Here is a 25,194-nt window from a genome sequence, read left to right as displayed (position 1 = left end):
TTCTTTAGCTGTGCATTTCATTAAAGGAACAAAAAAACAGATCTTATTGTTCTATTCACAGCATATTTTACATGGTGCACAATCAGAGTTTGGGTTTTGAAGAGGCCTCAGTTTTCAGCTTGAAACATCATTTCTATGGTAATTTTTCCTGTTTAATCTCATTGGCCTATTGAAAAGGCAATGCAATTTCCTGTTCTTTTTCTAATATCTCCTCCTCCCTCGGTCTTCTGTATATGTTCTACAATAGCTGTTACTTCAAGGTAAATGAAAGCTGACAAACTCATCTTCTCAACTTTCTGGTGGAATGCTATGTCATTATTTATCTGTACAGAAAGGCATGGATAGGTATGAATAGAAGAATTCATTGCACCCAAAAATATGAACGATTGGTTTCCCTGGCCTGTGAATTCCCTCAGGTCTTTTACCTTTAGACTAATGGATTGGCAACATTCGTTTCAAGCCATTTGTGTCCGCACATACGGTTTCATCGCTTACTCCATTTGCAGGGAGGCAAATACAATCCCCTCAACACTCCCAAAAATCACACACAACTCAGTGAAAATTTTGTGGGAAGATTTTACACGAGCAAAGGTTTATTGTTGATCATCTCGTGCACTCTGTCGCTGCCGTGTTTGTGGGCTCGTAGTGTTTCAGTTGAAATTTGGAGAAGCAGAGATGCTGGGTTGCATCAGCCTGGCTTCATTCAATCTGCAGAACATTCAGAGCTCTCTGCCCCAGGCCAAACTGAGCATTTGCTATTGCAGCCATCTTATGGAGAGTCTTTTATCGGCTCACCATCATACATACAAAAAGGGGAATGCAATGTGGCCAGTTGTGCAGTTTTTCCACATGAGGGAAAGGGAGCAAGGTGTTGTGTGCATGTATATCTATATCTATATATGTGTATGTGTGTGTGTGTGTATATATATATATATATATATATATATATATATATATATATATTATAATATATATATGTATATTATAATATATATATAAAAAATATACACACGCACACACACACATATTCTTTTCATACTAGTCAGAGATCTTCTATCATTAAAGTATACCTCAAAAATCATATTTCTTATCAAATTTTAGTTCGTTCTCAGTCCTTCAGCTTCTGTAAGATGTCAGGTGATTTCCCCAATCACTGTTGTATCACTGCGTTCCATTATCGGGGTCCCGCAACAGGAGTTTATCGACATGGCAAAGGGAACTTCAGAGCCATGTGAATTATACCATGTCTCCTCTAGCAAAGGAAGAGATACACGCCACATCTCTGCTTTTGAACTGTTTACTGCAATCTGAAGTGTTCCAGCAGGGGAGAACACATCATGCAGTGAGCTCAGAATAAAATCACCCTCCATTTCAGCTGTTAGTACGTACATATTTTAATGGATTTCTATAATTCATCATACACCAGGACCCAGTAAATAAAATAAACCTGCCTTTTATCCCTGAAGTAGGCCATTACTCCCGAGCTCTTCCCTACCTTACCACAAACAGCAAACTGCCCCAGGCGGCAACTGCGGTATGATGGGGAGTAATTGGTGTGGAGAGAGCATACATCAGCTTGCTGAATTAGGTGGTTACGTTCGCCCCTTGCGATCATCAAAATATGAAATGTTACGGACACGTGCCTAAAAGCTTTAACCCTTCACTCCGATGTGGGATTTGTTTTTTTTCCCTCGATGTTTTATGGGGGCTAAATCTTAGGGTCAGCGAGCTAAGCCCCATTTGTCTGTCTCTCCCAAGAAATGTTATTTTCAGAATCTGTTGGTGTTTTTTTTATCTGATGAAATGTCAAATTCTAGGATTTTATTTCCTCTCCTCATGCTGAGTATGACAGTGAGCTAGTTGAGAGCACTAGTGCGAAGCTGTTCTAACACAAAGGAGCCTTAGTTCTTACTGATATGAATGGAAAACGACAAAGGCAGCCCTTTGTTTGATCCGCACAAATGGAACGATCTTTTCAGATAATCAAGTTTTGCTATGATGTTTTACGGGTCGTTTTGCAGTTGTTTTGTTTGTTCGTTTTTTACAGTTGTTTTGGAGTTCAGATGAAGGTAATAAGACCTATGTGATTGTGTACTTGCTCAAGAAACCATTCCCAACTACAAGTGAGTTTTTGTGGTGTGCATGTATCAGAGAAAGTGTGTGTGTGTGTGTGAGAGAGAGAGAGACAGACGGACTAACTTTGACTTTTAAACCTGCTTTATTTAGACAATAAAACAAGGAAGGCAACAGGCATTTCTATTGAAATAAGCAAGTAAAGCCAAAAAACAACAAAAAAAAATCTAAAGAAAAAATTTAAATAAAGTGAAAATATTAAAAACACTATTGCGCCTGTTTGCGGAATGTGGGCGATTAGTGGGTACGTTTCAAATCTTCAAGGGTCAGTGTCAGTGTTTGGAGGAGGGGTTTTCATGGGGATTGTTTATGTAGCGTCCCAAGCATGTTGCGTCTCGAAGGACGATTGTATTGCTGAATGTTAAATAAAAGGCATTGATTAATGAATAATAAGTAAATTTAATTTGTCTTGGCGAAAGACGTTGCCATTTAGCTTGTCCAGACAGAACACTCAGCAATACAATCGTCCTTCGAGACGCAACATGCTTGGGACGCTACATAAACAATCCCCATGAAAACCCCTCCCCCAAACACTGACACTGACCCTTGACGATTTGAAACGTACCCACTAATCGCCCACATTCTGCAAACAGGCGCAATAGTGTTTCCCAAACCTGACAAAATCGGCACTCTTCTCTCACACCTGGACCCGGCTGCACCGTTGTGTCTGGCCATAGCTATTAACCCATGCACAATCCAACACTGAAGATCTCCCATTTGTTTGTCAATGAGGCTCTGATATAGGGTCCTAAATACTTTTCTGGCAAAAGTTTGATTCTGTGATTTTCCTGCTGCGTGGAATACACCTGTCCTTGTAATGCCAGTAAGGGCGTCACCTGCACATAATCTGTGTAAGGTGCCTGTTCTCTCACACCACTGAAAACACAGAGCTGCGATCTGTTAAAACTGAGGAGAGAGAGGGAGAGGGAGAGGGTGAGTGTCCCCAGTTTTAGCCGACTTCAGAGTTTTATGCCTCATACCCTATCAGCTTCTAGGGGTAAAACACAGATAAGGCCACAGTTTGGAGATTTTGCTGCCAACTCTATTCTGCACTGCTCTGAGCCTCTGTCCTTATTTCTTCATGGTATGGCACTTTCATTAATCATGTGTCCTGTAGAAGACTTGGCAAGGTGGTCTTGACACAACAAGGTGTTCACATTAGAGTAGCAGCTGATGGTCAAAACTCAGCATGAGCATGAGTGGAAGAGGCTCTGTGTCTCCTTGACCAATGCCCTCTGCTTACATCATCTACAGTCGGTATAAAAGTACCTGACAGTGTGAGTATATGTGTCATGACCTGTAACCTGGACTGGAATAAAATCATTGAAGTGCTTTTGTGCTGCTTTTCAGCCATTTTTACAATATATATCTGACTAAATTCAAGTCAGGTCGATTCCACAGTAGGCACTGGCGACTCGTGACACAGTCCAGTCTGTGACCTTCACTGAAAACATTATGTAAGCTCAGGTAGTTTAGATAAGTGGAGGCTGAGGACAGACAATTTTTTTCCTGGTTTCCTGCCATCATTTTCACATGAGCTGTTGTCCTTGATATTGTTATTTGTCGGGTGCTTTTAGCAAAACAGACACTTACAGGTTTGTGCTCTTTGATTGATGATTGCACATTACACAGGGAATGGTGTTTATCCATTAAGGTCAGTGCACATTTGGTTAATGCCCATTAACTCTAATTCTGGTCGGTCAGGCATTCTAATAATTAGAGTAAAAATGAATTGCTAAAAATATTTAGCAACTGTAGCAGTTACCTAAAGTACTTAAATTGCCTATAAAGCAGAATAAGCACCGCTGAACACAGAATTAAAAGAGAAGTTACAGTGCTGAAAAGTGAACTGAATTTTCTGTCAATGTGTGTGCAGTTGTCGTTATTAAGTGTTATCAATTGGAAACGTGACTAGCATCATCTTATCAGGAACTTATTAAACATACCTTGTTAAGTGTTAGTCATATAATCTATTGGTCTTACTGAAAAATTCACAGATTTTGATTCTAATTCAACAGCTCTGTTTGGCTACTAATCTTTGAAGTGAGAGGTGATTTTAATACAGTAGCACAGAGTGGCAAAAAGTGCGTCATAGGATACTGTGCCTGATGTGAATAAGATATTACACTTTACAAGAGTAATGACTGCAACAGAGCTTCACAAAATCGTGATGATTCACACATAGGTTTTGAATTTATTTTGTGTTGTAGCTCTAAAGGTTCCATGAACTCCGTATAGGTTGGCTTTTGAATCCACCGTCCTTCTTTATGTAGAACGTATTTTTAAACCTGCACCCATTCGCTCACCTGTGAGCACTGAAGAAATTCAGAGGAATCCTTTGCTCCAACCATTTAGTACAAAGTCCATCATTTAATGACAGAAACATCCTGAGACAGCCTAGAATGCAGACTGTAGAGCTTGTGTATGGGTACATGTTCAAATGGATACCACCTTTCTCATCTGAGTGTTAAGTGCTGCAGATGCTGAAGAGCGTGCCGGAGCCAAAAGTCAAACGGCGATACTGACATACCCTAGAGTTTGACTGACAGCTTAGAGCTCATTTTGAGGAGGGGGATTTGAAGCTGAGCCTGCCCCCTCTCTGGGATAGTGACAGGATGCGTGCGGCCGCAAATGAATGTGGAATACATCTCCCCAGCTGAAGCAATATTTTTCTCCCACATTTAGAGGGGGTGCAGTGCACCGTGTTCTAGGGGGTAGAAAGCATGTTCACTGGAGGATCCATTGTGCAGGAGAGCACTCTGGGAGAGTAATTGAGTTTTGATTGTCGGTTGTCAAAAGCTATCATTATTGGCTGCTTCCGTCAGATATGAAAAGGCTTTGATAAGGATGAAAGCCCCGTCATTACCCAGATGGCTCTGTTGATATTGCAGAAATCCTTTTTCTAAGGTTTCAAAAACAATAAATGAATATGATGACGCTCCGCGATCTGCTGCTGTTTTTCAGCTACGGCCCGGAGTCGACTGAATGGCATGGTAATAGAGATGAGTGACAGCCAGATCAGGCCGACTGCCCGGGCTCCAAATGCGAACATGAAAAACACTCTCATCCAGAACACAGCTCTCATTGTTGTTGATGTCTTGTTTGTGAAGGGGTGCGGCGGCAGCGTCGTGTCAATGGGAACAGCTGTCCGCAGGCTCTGGCCTCCGGAATCATCACCCATGCTGGATGGCATATCTGCTGACATCCACAAAGCCTTAGATGCACGCTTCTGCTGCACGCATGAATGGACCCTCTCTACAGTGTGGCTTTTAACATCATGCCACGTGCCTAATGTCTTCTGTGCTAGTGATCAAGACCAGACAGTTAAGAGCACAGATAAGATCTTTTAGGTACAGAGTGAGGGTTTTTTTTTTTTTCCTTTTCCATATAGTATCGGTTCAGTTGTGTTTTGTGAGGCATTGTAAATGGCGACAGCTAAATAAAAACCCGCCACGAGGAGAGATCGTTGGACTGGTGTTGATCCGACAGCTGGTGCTGATCTCTCGTTCGCCGAGGTGCTGATCTCTACGTCTCAGTGGCTCCGCTCTTGCCCCCCTCCAGCGGAGAAAAGCGCGGCTGGTGTAGACACGGCCAATTTGTTCCCCTTCATCCGGGATTAATGCCTTTATTCTCTTCCCACCAGGCTGAGTGCATCTAGTGTAGCCTTCTGAAGGCTAGCGATGAGAGACGCATCTCCGGTACAGAGAACGAGTCTGGGTTATTTTTCCCTACGTATCTCTGTCCATTGTTGAATGCAACAATAGCTACAGTGCTCTTTGGATTATGCTGCGTTCCTTCGGAGCGTTCTGCATTTTGGATAACTGTGTTGTCTAATTGTACGATAAAGGTTAGACGTGCAACCCATTAGAATTAACAGACGGCAATAATGTGCCAATAATTGAGAAACATTATTTAAATGTCAAGCAGTAATGATAAAAACCTGTTAATAGTTCTATCTAAATGTCAAATTAAAATTATTTAATTACATTGGCAGGAGTGGGGAAGGCGATAATTCAGCTTCTGCCAGGAATACCAATTTCGTCCTCGTTAGCGTGTCCCTACCTGAGCCCTGAGCACTAGAATCAAGCCCAGACTCCAATTTCAGAACACAAAGGGGAACAGTCCTACCTGCTGATTCGCCTGACGCATTACCATAGCCATTTCTTGCTTATTCCTTTCAGTTTATTGCTCATATTTCAAAGACCATGTCTCAGAGGCCCTCATCGCATTGTCTGGTCCCTCTGCCTCTCCTGATATCTTTAAAAATTCATGCTGGAGAATTTGTCGCTTTTTCCCCTTGAAAAGCTCCATCCACAAAATACTTTATTTGCCATTGCAAACCCCGGCATAAACAAGGTAAGGCAAACAAAGACCACGCGAACAACATGGAGCTAGGAGGTAAAATAGCATGCCACATGTGTATGCATTTCTGAAGCTTTTCTGGGGATCAAGGTCAACATGATGAAAAGCTATTTCCCTGCTCTCGATTTTTTTATCCAGCTTCTACCAGCCTGGAGTGTTGGGAGCGCAATCTTAAGCACAGCATTAATGATCCGTCATTCTAGTCTTGACTAATGGCGTGAAACCGTGAAACCATTCAGTGTCATCCAGTGTGTCCACCTTCCCATTTAGGTGTATTGGAAATTTAAATGGCAGGTTTCCACTCACTTTGTTCCAGGATTTATTGCAGGCGTAGACTGCTCAATGTGAAAACCCTTAACTGAACCTTAACAGGTAATGAAATTCATTTCCTTTCTTCAAAGTCAACCTTGACCCCTGACCGTCAATTTCCATGAGTGAGAGGCATCACGTTCTCCATGTCACATGCGGAAGTCCCTACTCTTATGTGGAGATCTGCTTGGACCATTGAATATCGTTAGCAGCCCCCATCCCCCCCACCCCAGCGCGCGCGCGCACACACACACACACACACACACACACACACACACACACACACATACATACACACACACACCTCCATGTAAACTCTTTAGGGCAGTTCTCCATCTCCCTATTCATGTAATGATAATAGCTGGACATAGAGGAAGAAGACTGGCATAGAGATATTTTTGCACATGGTTCATGTTCGGCTGTGATGTATGCATCTTAAACAGATGATGGCAGGCCTGGTCATGGCATGAATCTGCAGCCTCATTATAATTCCATTCACCTTGCGATAAGCTGTGATGTACCAAGTGTCGACAGCGTTAAGCAGGCAGAGTCCCTGTCTTAGGAAAGCCTGAGTAGTTTCCTTAACTCCTCCTCCTTTAGTTTTCCTTAAGGGTAAGGTGTTATGACGTGCTGGTATCAAGTCGTTTACCCTTGTGCATCACACCAGGGTCTGCCGCTTCTGCCGCATTTCCCTCTAGCCCACACTGTTTAGCACGTGGCATTTCCCTAAACACTGCTGAAATGGGACCCTCTCCCAGTGCATCTCGCTTGCCTGGTATAAATTCCTGCTGTATTGCATGTGTCACTTCAAGAGTAGCTGGTCTAATTTGATTTCTGTGCTTGGCCACCCCTGCAATTCTCTGTGCTTTTAGTGTAACCGTTGTTTACTGAGTGCGGCCAGCAGATAGTTCCACAAATAGAGGGTTTTAAACTTTTTTTTTTTTCCCCTGCGTGGCGGTGGTGAGAGATAGCGAGGAAAGCGGAGATGACACTTGATGAACAGGGTGTGCTCTCTAGCCCCACTCCCCCTTCTCGTCTTGCTGCTTTTTGTGAGAAGAGTGTCAAGGGACAACTGTTAAAAATGTTTACATTTTAAGATTACAGGGGCTTTTGTGCCTTTCAATTTACAGGCCGGTCATGTCACATGTTGTCTCATTTAATCTTTTGAAAATTCTGCCTTGATAACGGTTAACTCTTACGAATCTGAAATAGCAGGAAAAACAATGACACAGTGACAAACTTCCTGTGATGAGAAGAAATTCAGCACACACACACACACACACACACATACCCATCACACAAAAGCACAGTGAAACAGTGGGATTATAGTCTATGGTTGGGTGAAACCAGTGCATATGCAATTTATCTTGATCATGTCCCACCCAAACACTGCTACATGTATGTACAAATTTGGATCCTTATCTCTGTATCACAGTTTGGCCTGGGTTATTTGCTTATAGACCAGCTCTGCACAGGTGCTTTGTATCTGGATGCTGTTTATCAGTGCTTCGACCTCCTATCAAAGGCAAGGGAACATTCATTTTGTTTTTCCACACAACTCCCAGCAATGGATTATCTGCGTCAATCAACAGTGATTTGTCTGGTAGAGCTTTTTTCTTAATTCATTTATTTATTTATTTTTTTAGGATAGGCTAATCAATAGATTGTTAGCAGGCTTTTCATTTTCCCACCATGAATTACTGTGAGGGGAAAAGGTGGAAAAATCAATGTGTTGAAATGAAACCCAGGTATCCATCTAGACAGTGGTATCGCAAGCCTGTGAAGTTTGAAGGGCAAATGGCTCCTTAGGGGGGGTAGGGGGTGTTGGGGGGAGCATAGCGCTCCGAGGCTAGATTATATCACAGGAGGGGGATCATAAACAGCAGGTCAACTGATTTTACTGCTGGTGACAATGAAGTACTGGCCCCATCTGCTGAAATCACCTTGGAGAACATCTTCAGTGTGGTTTATTCGCATTGTAGCATTCCATATTGAGAATTTCAAACTCACAGTGGGCCATGGTGTGTAATTTGCTCATTGTTCTCAACTTTCTGTCTGAAAGTTGCACAAATGATAGTGAGCCCTTTCTTTGGAACAGATTCTTTAGTATCTTCATTTGATTTGATGTTGCATGGTTTAATGTTGTTACATATTGTGTGACAAAATATGAGTTGAGAACTTGAAAAACCATTTCCTTGTACATGGGGTCAAGTCAATGTAGTGTTTGCTTTTTGCCGGAGTTGCCTACCAGTCAAGATTACCCTGCACTCTAGATATGTCGATGTCCAAAAGGCTGCAAGGATCCCCTCTCAGCTAGCAAAACGAGTCTTTGGTTTGATTTAAAATTTGGTCTTGTTCTGAAGTAGAGCCAGTTATTGTCTCTCAATATTTAATGCAGTTCAGTAGCTTTTATTCACTTCCTGTGCTGGGGGAAGGTCAAAGGTCATCTTAAAGGACACAGTAAATAATTGTTTTCCTGTCTCTCAAAGCTTTGGGAATTTCTGAAGGAGAAAGAAAAACAAATTGCCTTTCATTGGGAAATAACTATATATACAACTCGATTTGCAGCTGTTTGGTGAAGGACTAATGAAGTTGTAAGTATCTGGGGTTTGTGATTTATGGCAGTTTGTGTACGAGCCTGTGAGTTTTTTCCTGTCCTTTTGAGTAACATTCTTGCCGTAATTACACTCGCTCTCTAGTGGAATGGGCTGTAGTTGCTGACCTCGTGTCCAAGGTTATGGCAGTGCATGTATTTCAACACTAGGAAGTAGAAAGTGAGCCTTAGACTTTTGCAATTTATGTGATGTACCTGATTATGCATGTCAAATAAGTTAAAAATAAGTTAAAAACGTCAGCCCCCACCTTAAATGTTTGCAACCCCAATCCGGTGATATTGCACTCCAAAATTCACTTTAAAAACCATGAAGATTCATACTTTACTGGTCCTACTACCACATTTTACACTGCATACACTGAGGGTACAGTATCCAGTTTTCTAACCACATCTGTATATTACCTAATTTCCTTTCTGTCATGTCAACTCCAAAAGAAACTCCTCTCCTTTCGCATAACATTAGAGCAGGGGTCGGCAACCTTTGTCACATGAAGTGCTAGTTTGAAATGTTCTTGTTAATTTTTGTGCCATATCAACATTAAATTTAACATTAAGTTTAATTATGACACCACATCAAAAAAGCATTTCCAACAGACCTGGAATTTTATTCCATCCCACATGCGTGCATACATGCTACATGCATAGCAACAACAATTTAAAGAAACATTTTTCTCTCCTGATCAGGACATTTTAATGATCATTTTAGGTCATTAACCCCACCAACCTCCCACTCGTCTTGTTCATCAGCAATAAACTTAACTAATTCTTGTAAAATTTGCCCCCCCCCCCCCCCCCCCCCCCCCCGATGGGATTCTGCCTTGTCTGCCTGATTTTCAAAAGTTTTCCCGTTCTTTGTCTCAAAATGGCGCATAACACTCGACGTTCGGCGAACAACACAGCATGGAATGCCCGAACCTTTACTTTCTTAGCTAGCGGAGTTTGCTGTCTACCAAACCTGAACCGCTGCACTGCGATTCTTGTGGGAAATGAGAGTGGGAGGCTGTACCGTCAATCAAACTAAGTAAGACAGGCCGCGCAACAGCCAGTGGCAGTATTTGGCATGCAGCTGAGAGGGCACTTGAACATTTCTTAACCGTTTCGCATGTACAGTCACACTGTTGTGATTAGCCGTTTAGCGCATATGATAAAACCGGCGTGATTAGAACATTAGATTGGAAAAATTCTGGCTAGTTTTAGCTTTGAGGAAACAACGATTTAACGCTAAAAAATATAGCAAATGCTAACTGAAAAGTATGAGAAGCTTAATAATGCTAATGAAGACATAATGAATCATGTAATGTAACACACACGCTACATAGCATAAAAAATAAGTTACGTGCGAAAGGGTTAAAAAAAAAAAAAACTTGATTAAAAATCCTCTCTTGTGCACTTATCGCCAGCGTGCCAATGGTGGCACGTGTGCCTAAGGTTGCCGACCCCTGCATTAGAGTATGTGCAGCAGGTGGAGGAAGGGGGTGGAGAGTAAAGGGTGTGTCCCTGTGTGCATAAGTGACCGCGGTCAGGTGGGGCACACCACAGCCGTTCTTTGTTGCTGAACATAAACACTCTGCGCCCGTTTAATCTGCTGATGGCTCTTGCAGTGTCCTCTGGGCCAGCATGTCGTTTTTAATCATCTTTATTAAAGCACCCAAGATCAAATGTCTCTGTTACCTTTTGAAATCTCAAGTCTTCGATTTTTTTTTTTCTTCTTTCTGCGCAGATAGTGCTCTTCTTTTCCCCTGCTGCGGTTCAGTCATATCCAATGACGTCATCTGTTTGGCAACTGGGAGAGGAAGAGCTATTGTCTGCAAGTGTGATTCATCCTCACGTTGTGTTTTTATCAGCTTTTATCACACATTCCTGTCGGTTTAACAGTATTGTTTAATTTGCTTGTTGCCCAATTTAAAGAGGGCAAAACATCCTGAGACTCTCTGTAAATTGAACTTCAGCAGGTTTGTACAAGCAATATTCTCAATTGTGGAATGCTCAAGGTTTCTGACTGTTGAAAAATGTAAGCTGTCTTGTGAGGGAGAAGCCAGTAAGTAGCAAATCAACAGACAAAGGAAATCAGCCTTATTTCAGTACTTCTTTTAATTTTTGTTAAATGACAGCATTCAGCACATACTGCTATTAATATGCTGGCCTAAATAAGGACCTTTGTCTGTTCTCTGTGAAAGGTAGTTCAGCCTTTAGGAATGTTCAAGTTTCAATTTTCTATTGGAAAGAAAACTACTCCAAGGGCACAAAGTATTTACTCTGTTTTGGGGACAGCTTTGGCTACCTCTTCCAGCATTGTGGCCCATTCGTTCCAAAGCCTCAGGGGACTCAGAGACCAGGCTGAATAATCCAGCTGTGCTTTCCGCTCATCAAGGCTGTGACCTCTGACGTGTTGGCCTGTTGGTGGACGCACAATGCATTCCGCGCAAACAGTGCTTTTCCTGTTTTGTAAGGGTGTTAAAGTCTTCACTGCTGGAGGCTAGTGGACTGAACACCCTTATAAGAAAATGTCAATCAGGCTGTGAGGGAGACCACAGCTGGAATCTTTCCAAAGAGCTATGTGGAGGGAAGTACTGCTGATGGTAAGGCAAATTAAGGACATTGTGACAGAGACATGGCCATAATCTTGAAAAAAAAATTGTATCCTGTACTGTTTCAAAGCCCTGCTAGCAGCTTTGGGGCCAACCTTGGACCGGCTCCTACAGTGTGCGACTGGGGCGTAAAGAGGTTTCTGCGACTTTGCCGGTCAGCCTCCGGCTGGCTTTGAAAGCGCAGGTATGGAAATGAGATGGAAGGTGCATATTTTCACAGCAGTAGCAGAGCTGTCTTTGCTGTGGCCACAGGCCGTTCAGGCCAAAGAGCACCAGCCGTGCTCCGGCACTTTGGCCACCTGAAGCACTCCATACGCGGCCAATTGCTAATCTCACGCACCCGTTGCAAATGCATCAAAGGAAATGGGAACAGAAAAATCCATTGTTTGCATTTTCGCATTGCGCACCTGTTTGACAGCTGTTTCCATGTCTGAACATTTTCATTGCACCGCTATACTGCAGGGGTGTATTGTTTGTTATCACAAACATAGGCAATCACTCTACATGGCTGGAACAAATATCTTAAGATGCTTTATCATGAATCTCATGTCTTAATTTGAATTGTTTGAATGCTGCTCCCTGTTTAAGGACATTACTTGATGCCAATAACTTTGTTGTTTCTTTCTTTAGGTGTAACTTTCATTTAAACAGAGATTGCAGGAGAACATGTCATTCTTACTCACTTACAGAGCTTCAGCAATTTTTGGGTGATGCTTTTTCTTATTTTCCAGTGACCATTCCCCTGAATAAATATAAATAAACATTTAATTTGTTGTCTTTATTGTTCAAAATTTTTAAAAGATAGCAGTGATATATAACTCTCGGTTTAAGGACAACATTGATATGATTACATTTGTATACACATTACTGTTAACTACTGTATTTTACTGTTTGCTCCAAATGAGTTTCCTACACCCTACATCTCTGCCATGGCTTTAATTCAACCATATTTGATTCCTTACATGTGAAATGTTAATTTCACATGTAAGGATGTGTTTAACACAACATTTTTTCACAAAGTTATGTAAAACGAGAAACATTGGGAATTTTTTACTCAAATGCTGTTATTTGGAAATTGCAAAATGTCATTTAATTCTGATTAGGACTGTCAAAGATGAGCAAGGAATACACCAGGGAGCATTTACATCCATTGTGTGGCAAGACCACATAAAGGGAATTAAGCACAAAGGACAGAAAACTGGAACACAGTCTAAGCTTGGAGCAGTAACAGTGCTCACATCAGACATGACAAGGTGGTGCACTTCCCTCTCGACATTTACACAACAACTGACAAGATAGGATTTTGTGTTTGGACAACAGAGATTTGGCAGATTATGATCGTAACACAGATTCCTGTGAGATCCAGAGGTCAAGCGTGGGTCAGATTGAATACCTATTTAGACAAACCTTCATCATGATTTGTTTGTTTTGTACTTTGTACCCTTGACCTTCGATTTACACTTGAGTCTTGCTACTGTAATTGTTATGTGCTGAAAAGGGGGCTTGTTCAAAGATCTGCACATGCATCACTTTGGACTATGCATACTCCTGAAGACCGTCTTGATGTGTGGAATGTGATGCTTTCTTGTGATTAGCACCACATATAAAAGCAATTCTTAAGAGTGACTTATCGGAATCTGATATATCTTAATCTTGTCTAAATCCTCTCTTCTGCATGGTCCAAATATGATTGAAGATGCATACCCTGCTTTACTGACTATGTTTTACCATGCTGCAAAAATGATCAAAAAATTATTTTTTTTATCTCCACGTGATCAGGCATGTACAAACATCAGCCAGCCCCTTTGCTAGCAAAGCTGGTTTGAGATTTTTTTTTCATGACTATCCAGAAAGAAAACACAAATGTACTTTTTTTTTTCATTTCAGTGTAACTAAACACAAACAGGAACATCATCTTAAGTTCTCCACTGTGAACATCTCTTTGCAGAAAGACTATCTTTGTGGTTGCCATCTGTTTCTCAGCAATATTCTACCTTTTTGTGATCTGGAGTGGAGATTGTGGAGATTGTAAAACAGCCTGAATACCAAACCAGTCTGCATATCAGAATATAAGCATCACTCCTGCTACATCGTATTTCCATTTGATGTCTCCCAGGGTCTTGTTAATGGAGTCTGAGAGTGATACATAGCCTGTTACACATAATAAGTGAAAACTGTTGAGTCAAAAAAAAAATTGACTGTGACTTGAACCTGGGATGATAATTGATCCCATTACTGGGTGCTCTGGTTGCTCTTCTCCACCATGAGGTGAGACAATGGCGTTCTCTGTTTTAGACCTGATCAGAGACTGCCTGTGGCAGCAGTCTGGTCAGGCACTTTCCCCTCCGATCAGTCGCGGGCCTGTCTGAACCTGTAGCCCACTGGGATCAACGGTGTGTGTTCAGGTCCAGAGGAGATAGTGGGTAGCTGTGGCGGGGGCACATCCGGAGTCGGGGAGCGGGGTTGGGGGGAGGCAGAGTCATCCTGCTCTCCATTATGAAGCAGACAATCTGTTCTGCTCCTGTAAAGGTTCTGTGTTTGATGGGGTACAGGAAATAAATGAATAAATGAACAACAGCAGGGTTTTGTCTGATAAGTAGCATGCTGTCAACAAATGACACAAGAAGTAAACACCCGTTGACACTTGAGAGACATGAGAAGAATTTAAGCCGTGCCCCTGGGAGATGGCCTTCACTCTTCACAAAAGAGTGATTCCTACAGGAGGTTTAGCATTTGGCCCATTCACCGTACAATACCACTTGATATTCTCTTTATACATGTATACATGTATGGTATGATTCACAGAAGCATTCTCCCTGCTCTCTGTGATTGGTGACCCGCTCCTTGATGTTTCTCCTCTCAGACCCCATGCATGGGCCCAGGAAGCTGGAGGTGGTGGACATCAAGTCCAAGCAGATCACCGTCCGATGGGAGCCCTTTGGGTACAACGTGACCCGCTGCCACAGCTACAACCTCACCGTGCAGTACCGCTACCGGGCCGGTGCTAAGGAGGAGACCCGCGAGGAGGTCTGCTACGACACACTGAGCGCCGCCCCCCAGCATACCATCCGAAACCTGTCGCCCTACACCAACGTCAGCGTCAAGCTGGTCCTGCGTAACCCCGAGGGGGTCCAGGAGAGCCAGGAGCTTGATGTGCTGACTGACGAAGACGGTGAGCATCCATAAACCACATCGTGACTCCCCTGTGAATTCACCTGGGCCTGACGCAGTCACAACTCAAGTGGCAGGCTAACATGGTTTTCTGTTGTTAGCCTTTAGTAGCATAGCCATAGCATTTTTAAACAAATCTGAAATGGTTAATGAATAGGTATGTTTGTTTTTATCTTCGTTTCCAGTGTCAAGTGTATCTAAATGGATACATGCACTGCATCCATTTAGAGATATTTGCAGTCTGGATGTAATTTCACAGAAAAAATACTGCCATAATAGTGGAATCATTTTCTTTTCTGCATGAGGAAGGCAAGAACATGCTTGAATCGGGGTTGTCCTTGACACTGATACTAGTTTTAGCTTTAAATAAAGTTTCGATTGCAGGGATAGAGGGCCACATATTAATTGACTATCACTGAGTTATACACCTAACTGAAAAAAGGCGTTGTTGACAAAATTATTTCTCAGTGAGTATGTTGAAAGTTCCACACAGGTGGGAATGAGTGTGTGTTTTAACACCTCAGGGGGGAGAAGAAAGGAATTTGCTGGAGAGGCATCGCTTTAAAAATTCTCTTTGAGCAACCTGTACAAGAATCTATTTATTTCATAGAATAAAATGCGTTCATGTTAGGAATGAAGTTGAGTGTCAAGTACATTCATGTAAAGTAAGTGCGGAGCAAGTTCATGTATATTCATTCTGTCACAATTAAAAATCTTCATAACACAACTTTTTTCAGGCTTCAGGAAGTAGTGTTAATTGCATCCTGGAATTCTGCAACAACAGGAAGTGTTGCGTGACTTTTTGACCTTTTCTCCCATTAGTGCCAGGGGCAGTGCCTCTGGAGTCCCTTCAGGGAAGCACCTATGAAGAAAAGATCGCCCTCAAATGGCGAGAACCAGTACAAACGTATGGCATCATTACATTGTATGAGGTAAGTCACAGTTTGAAACGGTCAATGTCTAGCATTAGTGGGATGCTTGTCTTTAGTGTGTGTGTGTACATTTGGTTTGATCCTCTGCAAAACTTGTATCTGGGAAACATAAGGAATCAGTATGTTTCTGAATTACTTTCACAAAATTATTCAGCTACCTATCTAGCTATTCAATGTGAAGGATTGGGATGCACAGGCTATGTGGCTAGCCCTAAAAATGTTATCGTTCTTAGATATTTATTGTTTAGTTAGCACATGTAGCTTGATATCACATAATTATTATAGATATCACAAAATTATGCACTAAAATCTTTTGATGACCAATAGTTGCTGAAAAGATACCCCAGCTGTTCAAATATATTGAGATTGAACAGAAACAAACAAAAATGGACTGACTGTAGAAGTAGTGATAAAAAGTGATATTAGGTCATTTGGCATTTCCAGGTTAAATAGTCCCTTGTTTCAGATGCACTAATTTGACAAAAAAAATTATAAGTGATGCTCCTTACATTTTGATATTTACTGTGTATTCTTTTGTCCTCTCTCTGCCATATCTATTGTTTGTAGTTGTTTTCTAGTTGTACCCATTTGTTGTATATAATTCACTGTGCACTATACCAGTTAGATAAGGGCTGACCATTGTGTGCTAACTCAGTATTGAAGGTGATCCTGTTTGACACAAGATTTTCAGGCATAAAATGTAAGCAGAAGATGGTTTTGAGCAAGCTGTTTTGGCAGCCAAGTAACATTCCTAACACAGCTGTGAAGTGTCTGACAAACATACATTTGTAAAAATACGTTTAAACAGAACCCCAGGCATCTTGACATAATGTCTAAACAAACAGACACTTTAGGTTGATGTCTGTCTAAAATCATTCTTTAAAATTCTTTTGGGAGCACTGGTTTTACCATATGTTCTGAGTTGTCCAGGGCGATAGGGCACTTTGTGGACTGTCCAAATGAACAGGCAAGGTATGCTCTACAACTGCAACCACAGACACCTTTCAGTGAAGTAATATGGACACATCTTAGATAAAGCTAATATTGTATAACTTTAAGCTCTGTTGGTGTTTGTGGAGATCACAAAGTGACAAGTGCCAGCAGACATTGTAGCATTGTCAACAGTGTGGCAATGAATGGAATCATAAACAATGCACATACTTAGAAATCAGTAGTTCAGTGTGGGACGTCTGATTGCACATATTCCCATCTATATTAGGTAAGGCAAAGACCATATTTCAGATGTTTGAGCTGTCAGGAACACAAAATCTAAAATGGTATAGGACGGCAAGAGAAAATATTTGTAGCCCTTCTGCTTTTGTTTGCGTTAGACAAAAACATCTGTTTTTCCCCTCCATTTATTGCTTGTTCACTTCTTCTTTCTGATAAACATGTGCACATACACACTTTGAACAGACCTGAATAGCCTCACTACAATAAACTGATGCGCGAAAGCATTTAAGCCTGAATCTTTTGACTTTTCACGTTGAAAACAAAGTGTCTCTGTCTATTGGAGCATTTGATTCGTATTTGACATACATTTCAGAACTCCCCACAATGGCATTTTAGAACTTTGAGCACTCAAAAGAATCATTGTACCAGAACCTAATTTATAAAAATTCACCAATTAAGCTGTCACACATTCACATTATAAAATTACATTCTGTCATCTTGTCCCTTTTAACTTTGTTCCAGAAGTCTGATAAGCTGTCTTTTAAAGAATGGACAAATCAAAGGTTTTCTGCCTCATTAGGCCATTAAAGATTTATTTTCACCATTAGTTTTTAACATATTAATGGTATGCAGAAACATATTCCGCACCTTTCTTCTGAAATGTTTGAAATGTTCGGAGTTTAAAGGTTTTAATAGCTGGATTGTCTTTTCAATTTTGTGTGTTGCATGCATCTAGATAAGGGGATCAGTAAATGACAGTACAATCAACATATGAAGGCTTGGCAACATAATTCAAGGATTCTGATTACTTCTGTTTGATAATGAAATAATGGAGATCTAATAATCTGCAAGAAAGCTGCATATTGTGTGTGTATATATATATATATATATATATATATATATATATATATATAATATAAATATATATATTTATATAATATATATATATACTATAAATATGTATATTTATATTATATATATATATTATAATACATAGCAGGATATGGACACTTAAGTGGTGTCAACATATGCACTGATCATCACCACGGTATGTCATTTTTAAGACTTCAGTGCATCAGTGCATACTAGTGCATATGTTGACACCACTTAACAGTCATTGTATTTTTAGCTTAATTATGAGTTCAATTCAGCTCCATTACTGCGCTATGTCTTTGTAATGATGAAAACATGGCCAAATATACCAAACACTGACATTTCCTTACACCCCTCCCCTAAAATGTTAAGATATAGCATTTGGAAATTGCATAGATGCATTACTCAGATGAAGACTAATAGAGAGGGCCTTAAGCATTTTACACCTGATGGATATAAATTGTGCCACACTCAAACTCCCTTTGTATTCTTTAATTGGAATCAGAATGGAATAATAATGGAGGCTTTCCATTACGAGCAGAATGATTTATTTAAATTAAGCTTTTTAGAAGGCTGATAAAGTTATATTAAGGGGAAAAAACACATTGCTGCTTCAGTGCGTTTTCTTTCAGAATTCCCTGCCTCTAATCTCGCGCTCAAGTGAAGTGGGAAGGGAGTCAAATAAAACAACAAAAAGCTTGCTCGTCTTAAAAGTGACAGCGTGGCAGTAAGTCTGTCAATGGTATTGGCAGATGCTTTTACCATACTGATCCAACAGACCCTGAACCCTGGTCTGTGTGTGTGTGGGGGACTGCCCGTTTGGAGCTAGCTGCAAGTAGAAGTGGCTGGTGAGATGAGAACCTTGCTGTCATACCAGAAGGGGGTGCTCCGGCTGGTGTCTCTTGGGTTGCTTTAGTATGAACTCTTTATTTTAGCACCCCTATCTATGCACTGTTCCACCAATGGATAGTGGACACATGGCTAAAGAGAATTGTCTTTCCCCTGCAGATCTCCTACAAGGCTGTCAGCTCTTTTGACCCAGAGTTTGACCTCTCCAACCAGAGTGGGAAGGTTTTCAAGCACAGCAATGAGACATCACACATGTTTGTGGGCCTCTACCCTGGGAGTACCTACTCTTTCACCATCAGAGCAAGCACTGTCAAAGGATACGGGCCTCCAGTCATCACGCAATTTACCACCAAGATTTCAGGTGTGGACAACAGGGCCATGTACAACAGTACCATAACGGTTTCGACTGCTGTTGAAATCAATGTAAAAACAGACCATACTTTTGTCCTGATTGACTTGAAATGATAAGAGATTGAAAATTGATGAGAATGAGACTAACAGGCTTTAGGTTGTTAAAATAAGAATAAAAAAGTAAATGTAGGAGGATATGTTGTGTGGATTAAGAGTTTGATTATCTATTTAATTAGATTCCTTGATTCTGATGTTGGTGTATATGTTCATATATTTGATAATACGTAGATATTTCATAACAGGACAATATGTCATATAATGTGTGTTGGTGTGGATAATTAAATTTCTACCATTCACCTCCACAGCTCCCCACATGCCTGGATACGATCAGGAGACCCCTCTGAATCAGACGGACAGCACTGTGACAGTCCTGCTCAAGCCGGCACAGAGTCGAGGGGCACCTGTCAGGTAAGGGATTTCACACCTGACAACACTTAGCTACCCCCCCCCCCCACCTCCAATCCTCTCTCCAACGCCTTTTCCTGACAGAGGGGACAGCATCCACATCGGCTATTAACATCTGAAGCCCCATCTCCATTAATTATAATTGCTTTGGATAGCAGTGGAAAATTGCTCGCTTTTTGATCTGTTTTTTTTTTTTTCATTGTTTGTTCATTTGATCTGAGTGAGATAGACTTGGCCTTTGAAGATGAGAACAAAGCCAGAGCTTAGACCAGGATCTCATCTTTTTGCATCTCTTTCGGGGTCTTCAGAGCTATCCAGCCATTGTGGTCACATGTCTCTCCCCTGAATAGGTGAATTTGTGAATTCTCATTGGTGAATATCCTGTCCACTTCACAAACTATTGAAATGACCCTGGTCCAAATGTGAGCATTATCTCTATAGCCTATGGCTCCAACCCACTGTGTTCTTCTGAACTGGTGTCCACAGTGGCTGAGGGATGAATCAATAACACATTTTTAAAATTCTCACTCCGCTCACATTCCCCTCCTGTGATTTTGTTGATCATTGATTTACCATTCCTGAGAAGTGCTCCATGACTCGAGTCTAAGATGTACAGCCGAAGATGGACACTGGATCTTTGTTTGTCACTGGGTTTGGGGACCTGTTCGGTAAGCCTGCGGACGCCAGGGACGGTGTCACGCGCAGAATACGGCTGCCACATATAGAGGTGGTTGTTCATAGCCACAGACCTGGTACCTTATTGTTGGTGTCGCTGTTGGAGCTCCCTGGATTCCACGGTCAGAAAATGGTCTCTTCACTGCATTAAAGTGACAGTTAAGTGATCACAGTACACCAGTCTTTTAATCATTCATACAGCCGCATGTGCTCAAAGGAACGGGTGAACAGAAATAAGTGATTAACTGTATTAATGATTCAGTGCCAACGGCAGCCTCTCTTGACAAGTCATGTACCCTGCAGGCAGCTGTCCCAGCTCCACAGAAAGAGATGGATAAACAGAGTCAGTTGACCAAGAGGGAGAAGCTAAATATTTACTTCAAGCAGCACTGAAAAATGTGGGCCATGTTCACATCTGCCCTGGCTGTTGTTGGAGGGAACGTTGTTCGTTTTCCCATAATTCACCCCAGCAACTGCAGCTGTCTGTTTTTCAAAGGGAACGGGGGAGATTTGTCACCCTGTTCAGAAATGAATAAACTGACCTGCACCTTTACACTTTTGATTTGTCATGAAGAATTTAATGTCATTCATAGAATCCACTCTTATCTGGCCCTCTCTTAATGGAAGGCATAGCAATGTGACAATAGACAAGAAGTATCAAGACTCAGTTCTGCCTTGCATAATTATTAAAATGTCACACAACAAGAAGAGAAATTGTCTTTTCTTTTTCTGCTCAGTTGTGCAGATCTAGTCAGGCTTCAGAATGCTTTACACTGACCAGGACTTGGTAGAAAACAGTAGAATTTTCCATACGTCAAACATATAGAAAGCTTTAATTTACACGACTTCTAATGGGTTCTCTGACATGCCAAAATATGATTTCAGGTGATGTAGTAGTTCATTTCTAACTATGTATACTGTATATACTTTATATAATCTGTCAGATCTGCTTTAATCTGGTTCAGGTACAGTTCAACAGTGGTGATGCATTCTGTCAGTCTTTCAGCAGGCTAATTGTGGTCTTAATCATAATTAACACACTGGTATTAATTAGAGCCGTCATTAATTACCATGTAAGGCCATTTTTTGTTTACTGTTGGGAAGCACACTCGCTTTATTGCAGATTAAAGAGAGGATTTGGCTTTTAAGATATTAGCTTTGGTTTAACCCACTTCAGACTATTTAAATAAGACCTGCATAATCGTATTATCATATTTCACAAGAAAATATTTTTAAACCAAGACCAACCAATTAAAATTATATTATTTATCTAGTTTTTCATTAATGCTGGAATAATGATGATTTCACAGTGCACCTAGTACCAAGAAAAGAGAGGTGGGTATCATAGGTAATTTGTCTAGTTATGTAAGAGTAGTTTGCCTAATAGAATAAAATTATCATATAGTTCTTGGGAAAAAGACAAAGGGTGGTTATGAAGGAACTGTTCATTAAAAAAACTTTTTGAGCGTCAAGATTTTTGCTGTCACAATGGATATATTTTTGAACTTGTAATATTTCAGAACTGGCAGCAACCATGCCACCCTGTAAACTCCCCCCTGACTGATGCCTGATGCTGCATGGGGCAGCTCAGTACTTGGATGGGAGACCTTGCAGAAGCACCAGGTTGCTGATGGAAGTGGATTTGGTCGACCCATATGGGACAGTCTTCCCTCTGGACACTGCAAATAAAATAAAAATTCTGCAGTGTAGTGATGGGGAGACGGTGGTACAGGACATACCAGTGTTTCACATGAGGTGTTAAACCGAGGTCCTGACTTGTGGTTGTCACTCCAGAGAGAAGTGGTTTCCCTGGGGTACTAAATTCCTAGTCAGGCTTTTTCAGTCTGTGTATGTAATCATCCCCTGATTAATTGGCTCTGTGAGACCCTCCATCTCTACCTCTGCTGATGTGTGGTGAGAAGTATTATGCAAATTGGGGGATGTTCCTCATTGGTTATGGTTGAGGTGAGTCGTCCACCTACCCCCCCCCCCCCCCACACCATTGAGATTCTTAAAAGTTGCCAAGCAGTCTGTTGTTATTCTGAAATCTCTTCAGAGGTTAACCCATGGTTTGTTGTGGTGCTGTGAGACACATCTATGCAGAATGTGTATTTATTGCAGTGTTGCTCTGTGTAAAGTTGAAATGGATGCAACCCCTTGGAGAATGCTATTTCATTTTGAAAGGACCGTTTCAGCATAGTCCTTTTAAAACATCCTTAAGGCAGCTAAAAAAAGTGGGGCTCATTCAGTATGAGACTGGACTTTGTTATGTTGTAGTAGTCTTTTGTTTTCACAAAAAGTCGGTTAAGCAATGTGCATTCGGTGAAGACTGAAGTAAAGACTGCATAAATGCTGGGAATGAGAAAAAGAAAACCAGGAATGTCAGAGAAATGAATAAAATCCAAGATAAAGTGGGATGCCAATGAAATTCAGTACTTTTGAAGGTGTGTTCCTTTCCCCCAAGACATGGATGACAGCATGACAGTTAAGAAATGCGGCAAAGCAGTCCTTATTACCAAAACGGTTGAGCAACTGCTTTAGCATGTATGAATTCTGCTATGAGGGTGACTTGTCTTTAACAGAGAAATAGGTTTGTAGGTAAACAGCAAACTAGGAGAATGTGGTCGGGATTCTAAGTACTTAAGAGCTTCTGCGACACATTTATGTGCGTGTCAATTTCTGTCTCTATTAGAGATAATATTGATTCTTTTATAGCTGTTTAACTCAAATTGTATGGTGCTCCTTGCCATTTCAATTGATATTGCTGTTATTTATTGGCCAGAAGTGGTTTCAATTACGAGAGGTGCATTAACCACAGAAGAAAATGCACAGTGCATTTGGAATGCAGCATAGCATGGTTTCTGTAGCGTGAAGCTTGACATAATGAAACACTCTTTTACACTGATCGGATTTGTGGAGAAATGTAGCTCTAGATATTTGAGTTAGAAATAACAGATGTTTTGCTGTGATACAATGAGATTGAATAAAACCATCAAAAAGATTGGATCAGCATGAAAAAAGACATTTTTGCCTAAATTAGAATGTGTAGGAATAAAAAAAAATGTTTGGCCTTAATTTAACATCAGAATATGTACGCTGTATTTGCCAAGCTTTGTCAGTGTTCAGTATGACTGTCTTTATATATTTGTACATAGTCACTCAGAGATATTGCATAATGAGGAATTTAATTTGAAGGCTAGTCTGGCAGGACAACTTACGTTTCTGACAATGGTTTTGACCGGGGGGGATGCTGTTCCTTTAAAGGGATTAGCGATCCGTCTGTCAGTCACGTTGGGTTACGCCAGTGTTTGAAAAGATCCCTCGTCAGGGCCAGAATCCCCCTCTTCGCACCCTGTGCCAAGACAAGCATTTACATGCAGCTGTGGAGAAAGATGATTCGGGATGCTCTCCCCAGCATCATCCCAGCCATTCAATAAAGCACATTTTCATGTGTTATCGCCCACACCAAGAGCCGGAGCCACTCAAATAAAAAAAAAAAAAGGAGGAAAGGAAGGACGCTCCTTTACATTTCTGGCACAGGCTGCCTCTTTCAGATCGTTCCTTTTCATCTCCTGAGTGGCGTGATCTTGGTTTTTTGTCCTGAGGAGGATAACCTTTTTTGAAACAAACCAGCTTGGAGGAGTGTGCTGCTGTTGATGGTGACAAATAAAGAAAAGCAGCCGTTCTCACCTCAGGCCTTTTAAGGAAGGCAGAAGCTGCAGCTGGTGAGACAGGAAGCAAAATAACGATGCTTTGTCCTTTGTCTGTGATCCATGTGCCTTCAACAGAATGCCACCCCAATCACTATGCCCGTCACACATTTGAACCGCTGACAAGCTTAATCCACCTTTCACAGGTTGGACCTAAAGTCAGGTGTCCATGGATGTCAAAGTGGAGCTAACTGTAGAAAACGAACACATGGGTTTTCATGTTTGTCTTTTTATCCAGGACACCCCTGAAATCACAAGCTCTGCATTCTGCAGCTTGAAAGGATACCGGCTATGCAGCGATGAGCAATTCAAGCCTTTAGAGAAATGTGATCTTAATAATTTAAAAGCCCAAGTTGTCCCTGATTTCTGGGCTCTCAGGGGTTTCATCTTAATGATGAAAATTAATAGCACACCAGGGTGCATTAAGACCTCCTGTAACACCCAACTACCTCATGGCATAGCATTAACCCAATCTCAGATACGCTTATGTCTTCAAAGTACTTCTGAGTACTATGAGAGCTTTGCACAGGATCCTGGTTTATTATAATGCCATACTTACTGCACGCCGCACAGAGTATTACCCACAGTCATGTGTGCATGTATATTTCTTCCACAGCCACTTCTGTCTTTCGATCGTTTTCATCTGAGGCCTTCCTACTGTCTCGGCATGTTTCAAGATTTGACTGACATTTAATCTTTTCCATTCTCCTTCATTTGTATACTTGGGGGTTAGTTTATGGAGGGGGGGAATAAATAAGGACACTGGGAGCAGGGACTAGCTGAGTGAAGATGCTGGGTCAGGAGCCGCGGGCCTTTACGGCCGCCCTAAATCAGCCAGATACTGGGCCACCGTGGTGGTCCCACGGGGCTCCGCAGCACAGAAGTCCCGTCAATTGATAGGGCATACGCCCCCGAGGTGAAACGATTAACATTAAAAGGCAGACAAACGAGATTTAAATGCTCCTCCCGTGGCCTCCTCCTTCGGCCGA

At 41.4% G+C, this 25,194-nt stretch overlaps 1 protein-coding gene across 12 annotated transcripts in view; it reads left to right on the top strand.

Annotated features, from left to right (window-relative positions):
* ptprma (protein tyrosine phosphatase receptor type Ma) overlaps positions 1-25,194 on the top strand; it is a 201,918-nt gene that overhangs the window by 97,289 nt on the left and 79,435 nt on the right. For all 12 annotated transcript variants that reach the window (XM_036516810.1, XM_036516791.1, XM_036516774.1 and 9 more), the window contains exons 8-11: positions 14,870-15,178; positions 16,000-16,109; positions 19,164-19,365; positions 19,721-19,823. In XM_036516810.1, the coding sequence (XP_036372703.1) occupies positions 14,870-15,178; positions 16,000-16,109; positions 19,164-19,365; positions 19,721-19,823 (724 nt within the window). The remainder of the gene's footprint in view (positions 1-14,869; positions 15,179-15,999; positions 16,110-19,163; positions 19,366-19,720; positions 19,824-25,194) is intronic.

This window comes from Megalops cyprinoides, chromosome 2 (genome assembly GCF_013368585.1).
Source record: "Megalops cyprinoides isolate fMegCyp1 chromosome 2, fMegCyp1.pri, whole genome shotgun sequence".
NCBI lineage: Eukaryota > Metazoa > Chordata > Actinopteri > Elopiformes > Megalopidae > Megalops > Megalops cyprinoides.
The sequence above is the reverse complement of the archived record's forward strand: the minus strand, read 5'-3'. Positions and strand labels throughout refer to the sequence as shown.